General features: G+C 33.4%; 1 protein-coding gene across 2 annotated transcripts in view; it reads right to left on the bottom strand.

Moving 5' to 3' along the window:
* Positions 1–14,737, bottom strand: part of Indy (tricarboxylate transporter protein I'm not dead yet) — a 74,230-nt gene that overhangs the window by 20,185 nt on the left and 39,308 nt on the right. For both annotated transcript variants that reach the window (XM_088268016.1, XM_088268017.1), the window contains exons 2-5: positions 3,514–3,637; positions 2,733–2,853; positions 1,377–1,642; positions 435–549 (exon numbers count right to left, since the gene is read on the bottom strand). In XM_088268016.1, the coding sequence (XP_088124142.1) occupies positions 435–549; positions 1,377–1,642; positions 2,733–2,853; positions 3,514–3,548 (537 nt within the window). In that variant the 5' untranslated portion in view covers positions 3,549–3,637. The remainder of the gene's footprint in view (positions 1–434; positions 550–1,376; positions 1,643–2,732; positions 2,854–3,513; positions 3,638–14,737) is intronic.

Raw genomic sequence — 14,737 nt, 5'->3', positions numbered from 1 at the left:
TTAAAAAAAAATTGCTTTGAAAAATTGCTTTGCAAGAGAAGGTCTGTCAGGAAAGCCTAGATGCTTCTGTATCAGATCTGTGAATGCGGTGTGACAGCTTTCAATACTCCATTTGTAGCTAGAGTGTCAGAACTTTGTGATTTTTAAGGAGACGCATTTCAGTGGTATAACTTTGTCAGTGAGATATGTGTATACATTAACATATTCTCAAGACTTTGTTCCATTTAATTATTGAAAAATTGTATAGCAACATGACAAATTAACAAAGTTATAGCGCATTTGAATATATATATAACAAAGTTATATATATATTCAAATGCGTCTCCTAAAAAATTACAAATTTGGAATTGTGACCCAGCCCAGAGCAATATACGTACAAATAAGTCTTTGTCAAATGGCTGTGACAAGACAGTCAATGAAATGGATTCATTTACCTGTTCTAGTACTTCTAATACGGCTTCTGTGATAGGAACCATCATGGTCACAGCGGCGGCATTGGATATCCACATAGAGACAAACATGGTGACGAAGGTCAAGCCAAAGGTCAATCTGGAAATGAAAATATAATAATCAATGTTAGTCGCCTGAGTGCAGAAATATCCTAAGTCGCATACAACTCAATTTAATTTTTACTCATGTGTTGCGTTCTTTACGCTTCTGATTTTGTTGTGCAGAAAGTTTTTGATTCAAGGCTAAGATCTCAAATGTTCCAATCCAGAATGAAAATGGCCGCGCTAGGGACCAGACGTGTTTTCGTGCACAATGTTTTTTTTTAAAAATATATGTTGAAAAAAAAATTATACATTTTTTTTAACTCCTTACCTTTCAATAACTCTTTTCTTTTAAAAACCATATTTTTATTTCGAAGAAAATCTTATTTTGTTTAACCAAAAATGGTATTTTAAACAAAAACTTCAATTACTTCAGTTGTAACCTGGGTTTAAAGAAAATTAGATTTATCGTATATTGGGCCTTAACCGCCCTACACATACGAATGTACGTGATACGCGCCGTTTTTTCCGCACCGTTGCGCTAACCCTGGGCCTAAAAATATTTTATGCGAGACAGAGAAAGTGAACACACTAACCAAAAAGTACATCAGTTCCGTCCTAAAAGCACCTATTATGGCAAAAAAATATTTTTTCATAATTCTGCAGAAAAAAAAAATATTTTTTTTACGGAATTAACTCAGAAAATAACCCGAAGATAGGGTGGTTAAACCAGACTGAGCCAGATACAGCTAGTAATAAATAAAATGTCATGTCGTGGGAAATTTAAGATGTGGGGATTAGGTTAAGCCCTGTAACCCTGTAAATACTTAGACATTTGTATTCTTCTTCACCTATGTTGAGATATCAATAAGAGTTTAGTCCCACCTTCTATGCGAGCAGCCGACAATCTGGATAGTCTTGAGGGCCACCCGCTTGTGCAGCTTGGAGTGCTGCAGGCCGGCGGCGATCATGAGCCCGCCGATGAACATCATGTTGGTGCCCTTCATGTAGGCCTTGCAGGTGGCCTCCGACTCCAGGATGCCCATGACGGGGAACAGCACCACGGGGATCATGGATGTCACGGGCAGCGGCAGCGCCTCCGTCACCCAGTACGTCGCCATCAGCAGCACCACGTACATGCATTTGAAAGGCTGGAAGCAAATTGTTTTTTTATATTAAACACATTTTGGACGGGAAAGGTATTTCTACCCATTCGCTTGATTGATGCTTAAGGATGGTAATACATAGGGGGGGGTTATCGAACGGGACTTTTTGTAAAAGGAAACATAGTGACGTATTTTGAAAAAGCATATTATTGATTAACGTTTTATCAGAATTTCAATTTGAATTATTATAGTATTTCTTAATTTTTAAAATTGTTGACTAAATCTAATGAAAACCTTTGTTTGTAACTGAGTATAATAATATCAAATAAGTGGTTATTTTTTGACATCTCAACAAAGATGATGAGTAAACGCCCAGACTGAAGTAAATGCCCATAAATGCCCAGACTTTCATATTATTCTTCATCATTGTTAAGATGTCAAAAAATAATATGAAAAATAACTCCTATAATTAGAGATAATCCAGATTTGTGAACAAGTATTTGGACACACTCAAAATCTTGTAAATAAGTGGTTAGTTTCTATTATGCGATTTGCAAATTCTGAAAAATAATTACTAGTCCACGGCGATGTTCTCTGATTCTAATTTTTAGATTACTCGCAGTTTGGCCAATATATGTATATTTTTACTAAAATAATCAACATGTCATTCCACAAAGTAAATGCAGAATCAATAAATAATATCAAAAGTAATGTTGCCATCCACAGATATTTATTTGATGTTCTATTTGGTCCAATTTAACGAGTTAAGTTATGTAATGTGTAAAGGCAACTAGCCGTAACTCAAGTTGCGACTGGCTTAATACGGCTTAAAGCATTCTTATATGCCTCTATCATATGCAATCACAGATTTTGCTCTATCTCTTTCCTTTACCGAGATATTCATTACCCTAATAGCCGCAAAATTGTATTAATTTCATACATGTTTTGGCAAAAAGCATCATTTTAAGTTAACTATAAACTCGTTTATCTCAAAACTAGTATTTTTAACTTGTGGCTATTTGCCTTTGCACATTAGTTGTAAGGTTTTGATGTTGCCTTGGAATGATTATAAATGACAAAAGGGTGTACGACTGTATATAAATATGTTTATCCATAAGTGGTAAAAACAACTTACCGGGGTGTTTTTGATAATAGGAAGAGGTAACAGTATAAATGGTGTTACAGTAACTAGTATAGATTTCCAATATATTTTACAAAATAGTTTTAGTCTTGTGCTAAAAGGTATCTCCTGTCCCCTGTAACAAACAAATACAATTATTAATTATATTATTTTTTAAAAAGGTTTTTTTTTCTGGGAATTGATGTGTCAAAGAGTAATTTTTACTTTTCCACTGCAAATATTAATTTAAAGTTTTTTTAGTCTTACTAACTGATTAATTTTGTCCGCCTCCATGGTGTAATGGTTAGTATGTTTAAATATAAGTGATTTTAACTATAATATTTATTTAATATTGCCCTGGACTGGCCCCTGAAGCGCAGGAGTGATAACCTTGCCTTCATGTAAGTAACGATTAAGATAACTCTGCATCAATACTATGCAGTGCACTATGCACCATTGGGTGCGGATAAGGGTTAGAGGAAGAAGACTGACCATCAGCCTGCAGGCAGAGAGGATGAATCAACTCCTGTCTTTGCAAACTTGCTTCGCTTCTTCAACATTCATTATCTCCTCATACATGCACACCAATTATTATGCTCTGATCTGTTCGCCTTCAAGGACTTGGAATATTCGTTCATGCCATGACCTTATCGGCCTTCCTCGGATTCTACTTCCAGCTACATTCGCAACATAAATCTATTTCAACGTTTCCTCATCATTCATTCGCTCCGCATGTCCAAACCATTTTAATACTGACAATATGTCATTACAAAATCAATAATAGAATATAACTTACTGTCTTACGACTACCTCTGCGGGAGCCGAAGCCATATTTGAAAATTAGAGATAGATTTTCTTGATTGTTATCTGAACATTAGTTTAATTTTATAAAAGCCGTCCGTTGTTAAAATACACCAGACCTGTAACAAGAAAAAAACAAACAAAATTAGTTTCAATATCGAGGATATAACGATTTAACAGGTTTAATAGAATATTAAATACAAATTTACAATTTCGCATATCTTCGTCAAAAGTTTATAAAATTCGCCTTTTTCGGATCATCTGTCACATATATCTCTTTTAAATAAGAAACTGTAATATCGACTGTCGATAAAACAGATTTTGTTCAAAATTATAAAGCCGGCTTTACACTATAGGGATGGTACTTGGAAAAAAACAGATTTGGTATTCAAAAAACGGCAATTCGTTTTTTGATTTTCTGTCGCTTGCCGCACACGTGTGTCTGAATATCCGCATAAAACGGTTTCGATTTTAGGTTCTAAAGGGACTAATGTATCAATTATGAAAGAGATATTTTTTGAGCAAGTTTGGACGAAAACCGCTAGACCACGTGCTCCTTATTTTGTAAAGTAATTAAAAAATCTTATATCTTTAAAATTTATTTCGTAAAAATTTCAGATTATTATCAATTTAGGTTCTATTTTAATTTCATCATAATTTTTAAAATAAATTTCATGACACATTCCATTGACATTAGCATACAAATAAATTATTTAAAATAATGCTTTTAACATGTCGCTCACTCCTTTCAAGAACGTCATAAATAAATTTCGTCAATTTTCAGTTGTGCATGTTTTCGGAATGCTCAGAAAATGTACTATATCCCAGCAAAAGAGGCATATTTTTAATTTAATATTTACCCGATACAGGGCAGAAAATATTGTTTTTGTATTTTGAAGAAAAATATTGTTCAATTATTTTTTTAAATATATTAAATATTTTTCAAATGGAGAAAAAACCTTCAGGTTTTACCTAAAAAGATCTGTTGCACATCAAAAACTTCAATAAGTGGCTTGATATATATTTTTAATACATTGTGTTATATTTTTAAACTTTAAAAACGTTCTCCTGAAAAATCAAGTTTTTTTTATTTATGACGTTCTTGAAAGGAGTGAGCGATGTAGGTACTGGTATCGTAAAATTAAAAAAGTATGTTTGGTAAATATCAATATAAATATTAATTTAATGACTAATACGATGAAATATTAGGAAAAGTAAATTGAAAATCATCAAATTACCAAAGTACCTAAAAAGGCAATAAATAAAAAATATATTCGCATGTAAACAAAGTTGATTATATCAATTAATTTGATAACGCGATACAGTTTCAACATGGCCCTCTAAATTTGACCTTTTGGCGTAATTTGACCGCTGAAAGACCCTTATTTGACACTTCTGCCATTAATTTGAGTGATTAGGGAGTGCCTAAGCAATGTTGCGTCTAATGAAAATCACAATCAATAAACTTTTTATCACTTAGACAATAGATTAATCCTCTTTCATTTCCAAAATGACAAAATTAAAAGAAAATATATTTTATGATTACTTCACTATGTCTATGACGTCATGACCTGATACGGGAAATAGGTACCCACCAAGAAACCAATACAAGGTATGATTCATACCGTATGAAGCAAAAAAATAAAATATGCAGGAGTTTTGCAGTCAAAAACATATTTTTATATCTATTTTAGGAAGGCAGTGTAGGATCTCCCAAAATAAAGTACTTAATTTACTAAGTACCTACCTACACATTTTCCCAAGAATGCGCAATGCAACTTTACTTCGTGTCATAATTTTTAATCAACCAACGTAAATTTACTCTCGAAAACGATGAAAATGCTAGCTTTGATATTTAATTTTAAAACACTCAGATTCAAAGAATTTCTAGCATCGAAATTTTCTCGAAAATGACGAAAATATTATCTGTCATAATTTACAAATAATGTGCAAAACAAGTTTATTTATGTACACGTTATTTCGTAACATGATGAGATCGAATCTTGTTAGGTTAGGTTGAAATGTAATCATTGACGATCATTTTCAATGGTAAATAATTTTCAGAGTATTGTTGCGTGGTAAATATCGAAGAATAAAAATGTTTTTATCGACATGACATGCGATACAGAAAATTGATTTTAATGGTTAATTTCATGATCAAACCGATCAACAAGAAAATCATAGATAATACATACTTCTGAGGTAAAATAAAAATATACAATCTTAGTTTTTAAAAATACACTTAAAATCAGAAAAAAACAATTATATGTGCATGTTTTCTTGTGAAACATTAACTAAATTAATGAAAATACTAAAGAAGGTTTCACACTCACGAGAAAAGAAAAATGATTTAGAAAGACAAAAATATTCGCGAAAGTCCTTTAACATGTTTTTAGTCATAACATCAGTAATAATTACTGATAGAAGCTGGTAATCATACGAATATGGTCATAATCATAGGAATATGGAAATGGAGATGCGTTAGATCTAGGAGTATCAGGGTACCACGAGGTTCAGGAGTAGTATTAGAAGAAAAAGATTATCGTCTTTCGTTTAAAGATTTCTTAATTTTTTGTTATGTCAACGACGTTTAATGAACTGGAGACCAGAGATGAAAAAACTACAAGGAAACCATAGGATAAAAAATCGATTGCACCAGGAAAGTTACGCTAAAACGCGAACAAAAAGAATACTAGATAGAACTAGTACACAAATTTCGAATGGTTTGGTAAACAGAACATGCATTTCAGAGGCTTACACATAGCCTGAAGATATTATCTAACTATATAAATATTGATATGGCTACGTACTGGGTACATATGGAAATTTATACCGGAACTGTACTCGCGTATCATGCTTTTTAAGGTCCGTGTCTGTCGTTAGGTGCTGTATTTCGTATTATTTTCACGTGTCACGGTGCCCGTCACACGTGACATTTATAATTTGGCCGAGGACAATCGATTACCTACGACGATGCTAGGATGCACATACGAATCGAATCGTGATGATACCCCAGCGACCGTGGAACGTCCGAAAACCAATGGCAAAAATTAGATCCAGTGGTCGCAAAAATAATTACACAACATGGTTATAATCAAATGAAATGTTGCACACTGAAAATAAAAGCATGAACAGGTGACTTGTTGAATCAATTGTGTCATGGCTGAAAAGCTACTTCGTCAGAATGCTTGGGAAAATGGTTTTAAAAAATGAAGTTTCTAGAATTGCATGTTAACAACGACGAATATTGAGATGAAACATAGGTTGATATATCTCAAATAGAAACAGATGGATGAAAATAGGAAATGGAAAACTGGAGAAGGCTCTCTTTCTACAGATAATTATTATTTCGACTGCATTCAATTCACTTCCATTCTTATCCCTCCTCTATTGAGACAAAGGTTGTTGATATGTGTGCGTATAGTTAGTAACAGATTGATGAAAATCAGCCCAAGGAAAAGAAAAGATGAAAAAACTGGAAAAGGCTCTCTTTCTGCAAGGGATGACCAATGAACAATTTATATAGCACCATTTTCGTAAAATACTTCCTCAAGGGCGCTTCACTGTGTTTAGATTGGAGGAAAAAATAGTACAAATGGTTTAGCAAAGAAATGCGTTTTCATCTTTTTTCTATTAAATTTTTACTTTAAATTTATCACACTAAATCTGTACTCTCGTATCGGAACATGGCTCTCCACTCCTAAACTCTACACTGCTGATAATAATTTATTTGCAACAACCGATTTTCAGCACACTCCTTTCTATAAATTATCATTCATTCAATTTCTTAGCCAACCTTCCCTAGGATAGTGTTGATCATCAAAGAAAATGATCTCATTCCAGAAAATCTATTGTTCATTTAAAATCTAAAAAGGAAAACTGCTTTCAAAAAAATTAATCACTTAATTTGGCGCTGAATTAACTTTAAAGCGTATAAGTAATCAGAAGAGAGTGGATATAAAACCAAAGATAAAATAATATTATCACAGTACTAAAACAACATGATTGCAATTGTTCGTCTATAGTACAAGGAAAACAAACTTGAGGCCGGGAAAATAAATTAATTCATGAAATAAATTACAAAGCAATTTACGGATTTACGCAAATCTCGTGTATATTTTAGTAGCTACCGATTGTCAATTTGCTATAAGTCAACATGGAAATTAATTATTTGAATTACTTATGCGGCGAGATCGCGAAGAATAATATGTATAAAAAAGGTCAATATTTGATGAAGTAAAGTGTAAGGTTATGTGATACGAGAGATAAAACCACATTTATCTCGACTGCGAGCGTGTGGTTTGCTTACTATATATTAGAAAACTATGATCGAATGTTTTCCGCAGGTCATGTTTATAATAAATTTATATTTTGTTAGCTAAACAGGATATGATTTTAGATGTTTCGAAGATAAATGTAACTGTTTTTTTAAAGACAACCACATTTCCTCCTTTTAAATTGGAATTTTTTGACAGTAGTAGCACATACAAAGCCATGAAATAGATATCTATATACATCTATACATATAAATGGCTACTATTTTGTTTTTGAATAGGTCTGAATCAGTCCGAAAGTCCGAAAGTCCGAAATCCAGGGAAATCTGAACAAGATTTTGACGAAAAACATTTTTAGGAAAATATTTAAAAAAAAAACACGCAAAGACTGAAGAGCACATTTATTGTTACATAAAATTATTATATGAAACCTAATTTTGTTTAAAAATGACTGAAAAATTAATTAAGTATACAGTACTGTACCTGTATTGCTACTGAAGCACTTAAATTATATTGAAATGTAAAAAGTTAATAGATTGAAATGTAAAAGGCGTGTACAACATACATAACTGCTATAGTGTAAAGTACTACAGTATATATGTACTGTATTACAAATTTCTCGGCTAATCCGAACAGGCCATAGCCCCAATTAGTTCGGATTTCCGCGGTTCCACTGCATTCCCTTCTCTAAAACTGTCTTTCTTTCTGTTGATATATCTGTAATACCGTTTAAATGCATAAATATACATATTACATAACCTAGCCTAACCTTAGTAGCTAATAAAACAAGCACTTAATGCTCGCGTATTGGTTTTGCATTTTGAAGGTTGTCTCATTTTACTTTGAATACAATTTATCACATTAAATCGACATGTTTGTAAAGCTGTGCAGAGTTTATGCATTCTCTTAAAAATAAAACAAATTGAATTCATTTGATCGTATAATTTGTAGTTATTATAACAGAAGTCAGTTATAATTTAAGGCCCAGTAATCAAAAGCCCGGAACTTAATTTTCTTTAAACATTTAACGTAATTGAATTTTGTTCTTAAAACACCGTTTTGAACTGGAAAAATTAAGAGGTAAGGAGTTAAATTATTTTAAATATATTTTTTCAAAACAAAAAAAAATTATATTGTACATAAATGGGCGCGAAAAGAAGTGCGGCTGGTAGCGCTGCCGGACGCTTACTGAATTCTGAGACTACGACTAAGTAGAATCTACTTAGTCCAAAATGCAAAAAAACGTAGGTACTACAAAAAAATGTCCCTTACTGTGTTTTGAAGTTGGACAGCCGATCCTGTCTGATGGTGTTGGTATGTTGGTAACGACGAAAACCGGCCACTCGACAAATAATTTTTTATATAAGACAAATAAGTTTTATTACAATATGTTTATAAAATGCAAAATTTAAATGTTATATACTGATAAAGTAACGTAATTAAATAATAAAGATGGCATAATTCATGACTTGTTATTGTATTATATATACATACTCACAAATTGATTAAATTAACTGATAAATTAGCTAATTATTGTCGCTTAACCTTCAATTTAATCGTCAGGAATCATGATAATAACACAAATTTTAAATATTAAAAGCAAATGGAAACAATGTAAGTACAACAAGTAAAACTATTAAAAAATCTAAAAAAAAACTCTTCCGCAAGCAATTAGAAACAGTGGGAACGAGATGATTTTTAAAAAAGAACTAAAAACGCATCTGTTTACAAAATCATCTCAATATTTTTTCCGCAATATTCACGCGGAAAAATGCGTATGTACGTCTAAAGGCCGCTAATTTCATATTAGCTGTTAGCTTTTCCTAAAAGCACGTGGTTTCTTTAAACAAAATCTAGGCCAGCTACGTTGTCTTAAAAACGGACAGATTTTGTTTTTATTTTTTTAAGTATTTAAAGATTTGGCGTTCAATTTGTAGAACTCCATTTTAATTTATACCTATACTAAATATTAAAATCAAACGTTGATTTTTAGAGTGTACTAAATTGTATTTTATTATTCTTCTAACCCTTGTCCGCACCCCAATGGTGCATAGGGCACTGCAACATATAATCGCAGTGTTATCTTAATCGTTAACACATGAAGAAAGGTGATCAGCCCTCCGCTTCAGGTATTGAAGAAATATCAGAGTGAAAAAATCACTTATATTTATTTGATACCCCTCTGGAAATCGAGCTCGGGACCCACAGAACGGTAGCCGAGGGTGCTGACCATTACACTACGGAGGCGGCATAAAATTTGTGACAATTGTTTCGCCTTGTTATTGCGTTTTATGGCATTACGGACAGAAAACGTATGTACGTGAAAAGTGGTATGTGACCCGAAGGGTTTGCAGTATTTTTTTAACCTGGCACATACATTTTTTTGTCTTCTCGGCATATTTTTTAAAAATAGAATTTTATTTGTATTGTACATCAGCAGGTACACAATAGACACGTGTTTATACAATTTACGAAACATCTGGTTCCAAAGCTCAATAAAGTACCTAGATAACTGCGTTAGTTCCAACATAACTTGTATTCTATTTTCATGAAATTAATCAATGTAAAAAAAATCATCTATTTTAAAACGCGCGAGATGAACGAGCGGATTTTTTCCCGGAGTAAATTATATTTTTTCTTCGAGTTAAAAATAAACATTTTATTTCTGCGCCCAGAGTGTACTTATATAATGTAGAATATAAACATCTGAACATATTTTAAAAGAAAAACAACAAAACAATAGATGTGCCTACTTACTTCTGCAGATATTCAATCGATTAAGTATCTATGGTGTGTCAATTTTCTTATTCGAACTGTCAAAAATGAAGATTGAGTCGTAAAAAATACGTTTCAACACTAATTGTTGTTTTGATAAACCATTTATTACTATTTATCTGCCCTTTTTCGATTCCTAGTCAATATTAGATGGGAAAAAATGATATGAAACTAATAACGATAGATAACATGGAATGACGTTTTTGGATACGTTTGCTGAGTTGCCAGTTTTAGATGTGTTAAAAAAATACGTAGTTTAAGAATATGTCCATATATATTTTTTCATATTGATGTCTTTAATTTAAATTTTGTTAAACAACGCAGAAAATAATCAGGTTAGAATCCGGTTGCATACACATTGTATATACATCCAAATACACGAATCCGGTTGCATAGCTTACATCCAAATAAAAGAATCTCTTTTTTTTTAAATTGACATCTTAACATAAATGAAGAAGAATATGGAAGTCTGGGCATTTACAGGGCTTACGACTTATCACAGGCGGGTTAAGTGATCACTTTACACACGTGTAACATTCACCGTTCTTGACAACCACACTACTCAATTTTGTTGGTAACTGCTACATTTATCATTGATCTCACTGTACATGTGAGTTCACTAGAGCCATCTATGGTCTGATTGAGAAAGCTTTTATTTAGCAGATACACTTTTATTTGGATGTATGCAAGATCCTAATCGGATTATTTTACATACTGAGAAACGCCTGAAATAATTACTTCCTACACATGTTGCATTCACCATTCAAAAAGTGTCATAAAATTAATGATATATGTTAGTAGTACCAAAAAATTTAGTAGTGTGGTTGTCAATCATGGGTAGAATGGTGAATGTTGCGCGTGTGTAAAGTGATCACTTAACTAGGGGCCATGACAGGTCATAAACTCTGTGAAATACCCAGACTTCCATATTCTTCTCAAAGATGTCAAAAATGATAAAACATAAAAAATACAAAGACGTTTGCCGCATGATGGTTGTCAATGATGCGTTTTTACGTGTGCTGTTTGCCAACCACACATGTGTTTTGACCATGAATTGGAAAATTTGTGTTAAATTTGTAATGCCTTGATCTCGATATAGATTTATGTATCCCGACTTCGTTTCCAGTTCATTAAGCATTCGCAACACGCGGCTGAAAACAAAGAATTCTCTTGTGATATAACGAAATGTAGCATTTAAAAGAAATAATCCATGGATTTTTGAAAAACAGAAATTTACTTTAAAAATTGTGGAAATTAACAGGCTGGCGCCTAGTTGGATAGACGCTCGACTTCGAAACTGGCGTCGCGAGTTCGTATCCCGCCAATTGCGAAATGAATTCAAGAAATATTTATGTTTATTTGGTCTGGGTTTTTGTGTAGCATTTTTTACATCTACCTTCCCTACCTGCAGACAAGCATAAAAAATAGAGGCCTTAAGGTTTTTTTCTAGTATAATAAATAACAATTCACGTTTCTTGAACAAATGAAGGAAGTTGAAAAAGTGCAGAAATTATTAAGCTTTTAAAATTTCGTTAAATATGTACAACGATTTGGGTTGAGTTTATATCGATTTTACGCATAGGATAATGGTAAATATTATAAAACTATGGTTTTAACTGGATGAGGGTAGGATACACGAGGTAAGGATCTGGTTAATATTTTTTTATGTGCTTTTCGTTACAAAATGAAACTCGTAAAAGAAGCAATAAATACCGTTGTAAGTCAGATATTTTGGGCAATGGTTGTGCCATGAGTGGATCCTAGTATCCTAGTAATAATGATTAGAAAGATTGAGAGGACAGTATCAGGAGCGCAGAAGTAAAGAGAATGTCGTAGCTAATGAACAAGGAACATTGGAGGATGGACCGGCGTACACAATGTCGAGGACTTCACTAACTTAGGATATGAGGCAACGGCTGGCCAACTCCACCAGGGAAGAGTCATTAGTACACGATAAAGAAAATACACTGATAATTTGAGTTGTGACCATTGTGAGTTGCGGTGATTGAAAACCGGATTATAAAAGGTCGGTAAATATAAACACAAAGTCACCTGTGACAACAAACTCGTATTGTGTTCAGTATTGACCATGCGGAACACATTGTTTAAAGATTGTTACGGTAATCGATGAGACTTGAATTCTTGGCACTTCAAACGAGCGTATTCAAACAAATATCATATACACTACAAGTAACATTGGGAATTTACATTGTCATCAATAAATACCAGGGGTGGTCCTAGGTAGGGATAATATATAGCGCTGGGCGCAAAAAAAAATCGATTAAAAAAAAAGTTTATATTAAAATAATACTTCGTAAACCCCTTGAGGTGGTATTTAATAAAAAAATTACACTTCGTTAATCAGGCTTAATTATCATCTATACAAACATAACAACACAAAACTAACATTTTTAAAATCCATAAATATTCACGGTCAATAATATTCATAATTTATAAAAATAAAAAAAAAAACAATTCGAGCTTTATAATAGCCGCCTCTGCCCTAGGAGAGGTATACATCTGTAAATATTTTTTTTGCTTTATCGTTGTTTTGTTGAGGGGAAAAAAGGTACAAAATATAAACAGGTGATAGGTTCAGCTTATTTAATTCTTATTTAGTTCTTAGTAATTTTCGGAAATGCGTGCGTGCGGTTTAACACGCACTTATTTTTTTTAATTTACAAGGGGAAGTAAAAAAAGTTATTTTAGATTGGGTTCTAAAAAGAGATCGGGTCCGTATTATTACAAATTGTTTGTCATTTAATTCTCTCCATGATATTTAGACCATTTTGCGGCTGCACAACATTTCGAAAGACTCGAATTTCTTCATCATAGAGATAAGCGCTTGTTTGAAATTTTAGACGGGGAGGCTGTTTTGATATCAAATAGTGATTTAAAACGTGGAAATGTGAAGCTACTAGCTCGACTATGGAAATTATCTCAGTCGTATTGTGGTGGAGTTAATTTCCGTAGTCGATTTAGCATCTTCACACTTCCGTGTTTGACATCAAAACAGCCTCAGTGACTAAAGGGTTATAGGACATTGAAAGCTGTTCCAGCCGCATTCCCGGATCTGATATAGAAACATCTGGGCTTTCTGATAGACCTCTCTTGCAAAGCAAGTTTTTTTTAATAGCTAAGTTACGAAAATTATGGAAAATGTAAAACAAAATTGTATCACGATTTTACTGTGAATTTACATTTAATAGCTTCCAATGTCCTTGTCAATTTGAATAAATACAAGTCTGTAAAACCATCACCAAGTATCTAGAAGTGCTCCAGTGTAGGCAGTGAAAGGGATAAGTAGTTGGTTAGTTCAATAGCGGATATCATGGATCGCATAGCAAGACTGAAGTGGCAATGGGCAGGACATATTGCAAGCCAAGAAGGATCCCTAAAATTTTAAAATGGAGACTAAGAAAATAAGAGAGGCGTCGGAAGGCCTAAAAAAATGGTCCGACGACAAACGCCTTGTGGGGGGTAACAATTGGCTGTGAGCAGCAACCGACCGAAAGAATTGCAAGGATATGGAAGAGACCTACACTCGTATCCAGCAGTGGGGAACAAAAGGCTGAAGAAGAAGGGAAGCTGAATAAACTAATAACAACACCGTCTTAGAACAAGTGAAATGCTAATAAGACGTTGGTTATATAATGGAAAAAGTGGAGTCTAAAAATAGAGGAATTGGCGCCGGATTCCGAGCATTTCAGGAAACCTTGACGTCAAGGCCCGAACTGACGCTGTCGGCTGGTCGCAGTCGGCAATGGCAAGCTGAGATAGCAGACGGTGATTTGTGATATGCTAAGTAAAATGTAGGAAAAAGTAGGCGAATATCCCTCGTGACAAGTGTGTTATTTTTGTAGAATGTCGGAGCCAAGTTTCTACGTATTTAGTACCCACCCAACCTGTCGCCAACTGTTGGTTTTATGTAGGGCTTTTTTTCTGGTCACAATATATTTTACGAAATAGTGGTACATATTTACAAAGTAAAACTTAAATTTAAAATGGAAATTATACCATCGCAATCAGCATTGTTTAGTAATAAGCAGGACGTAGGTATTTGGATCACGTGACCTAAACAGGATTCCGAGTTATCAAAAGTTTATCGACCCCTGCCCCACACAGCGGTACCGGGAGGTGTGTTCGTTTCGTGTTCAGACGTGGAGCAGA

The sequence above is a fragment of the Brachycentrus maculatus genome, unplaced genomic scaffold (assembly GCF_059751285.1).
Source record: "Brachycentrus maculatus isolate JH-2025_06_01 unplaced genomic scaffold, ASM5975128v1 h1tg000310l, whole genome shotgun sequence".
In the NCBI taxonomy this organism is placed as follows: domain Eukaryota; kingdom Metazoa; phylum Arthropoda; class Insecta; order Trichoptera; family Brachycentridae; genus Brachycentrus; species Brachycentrus maculatus.
Note: the sequence above shows the minus strand (reverse complement) of the source record. Positions and strands in the feature narration are given on the sequence as shown.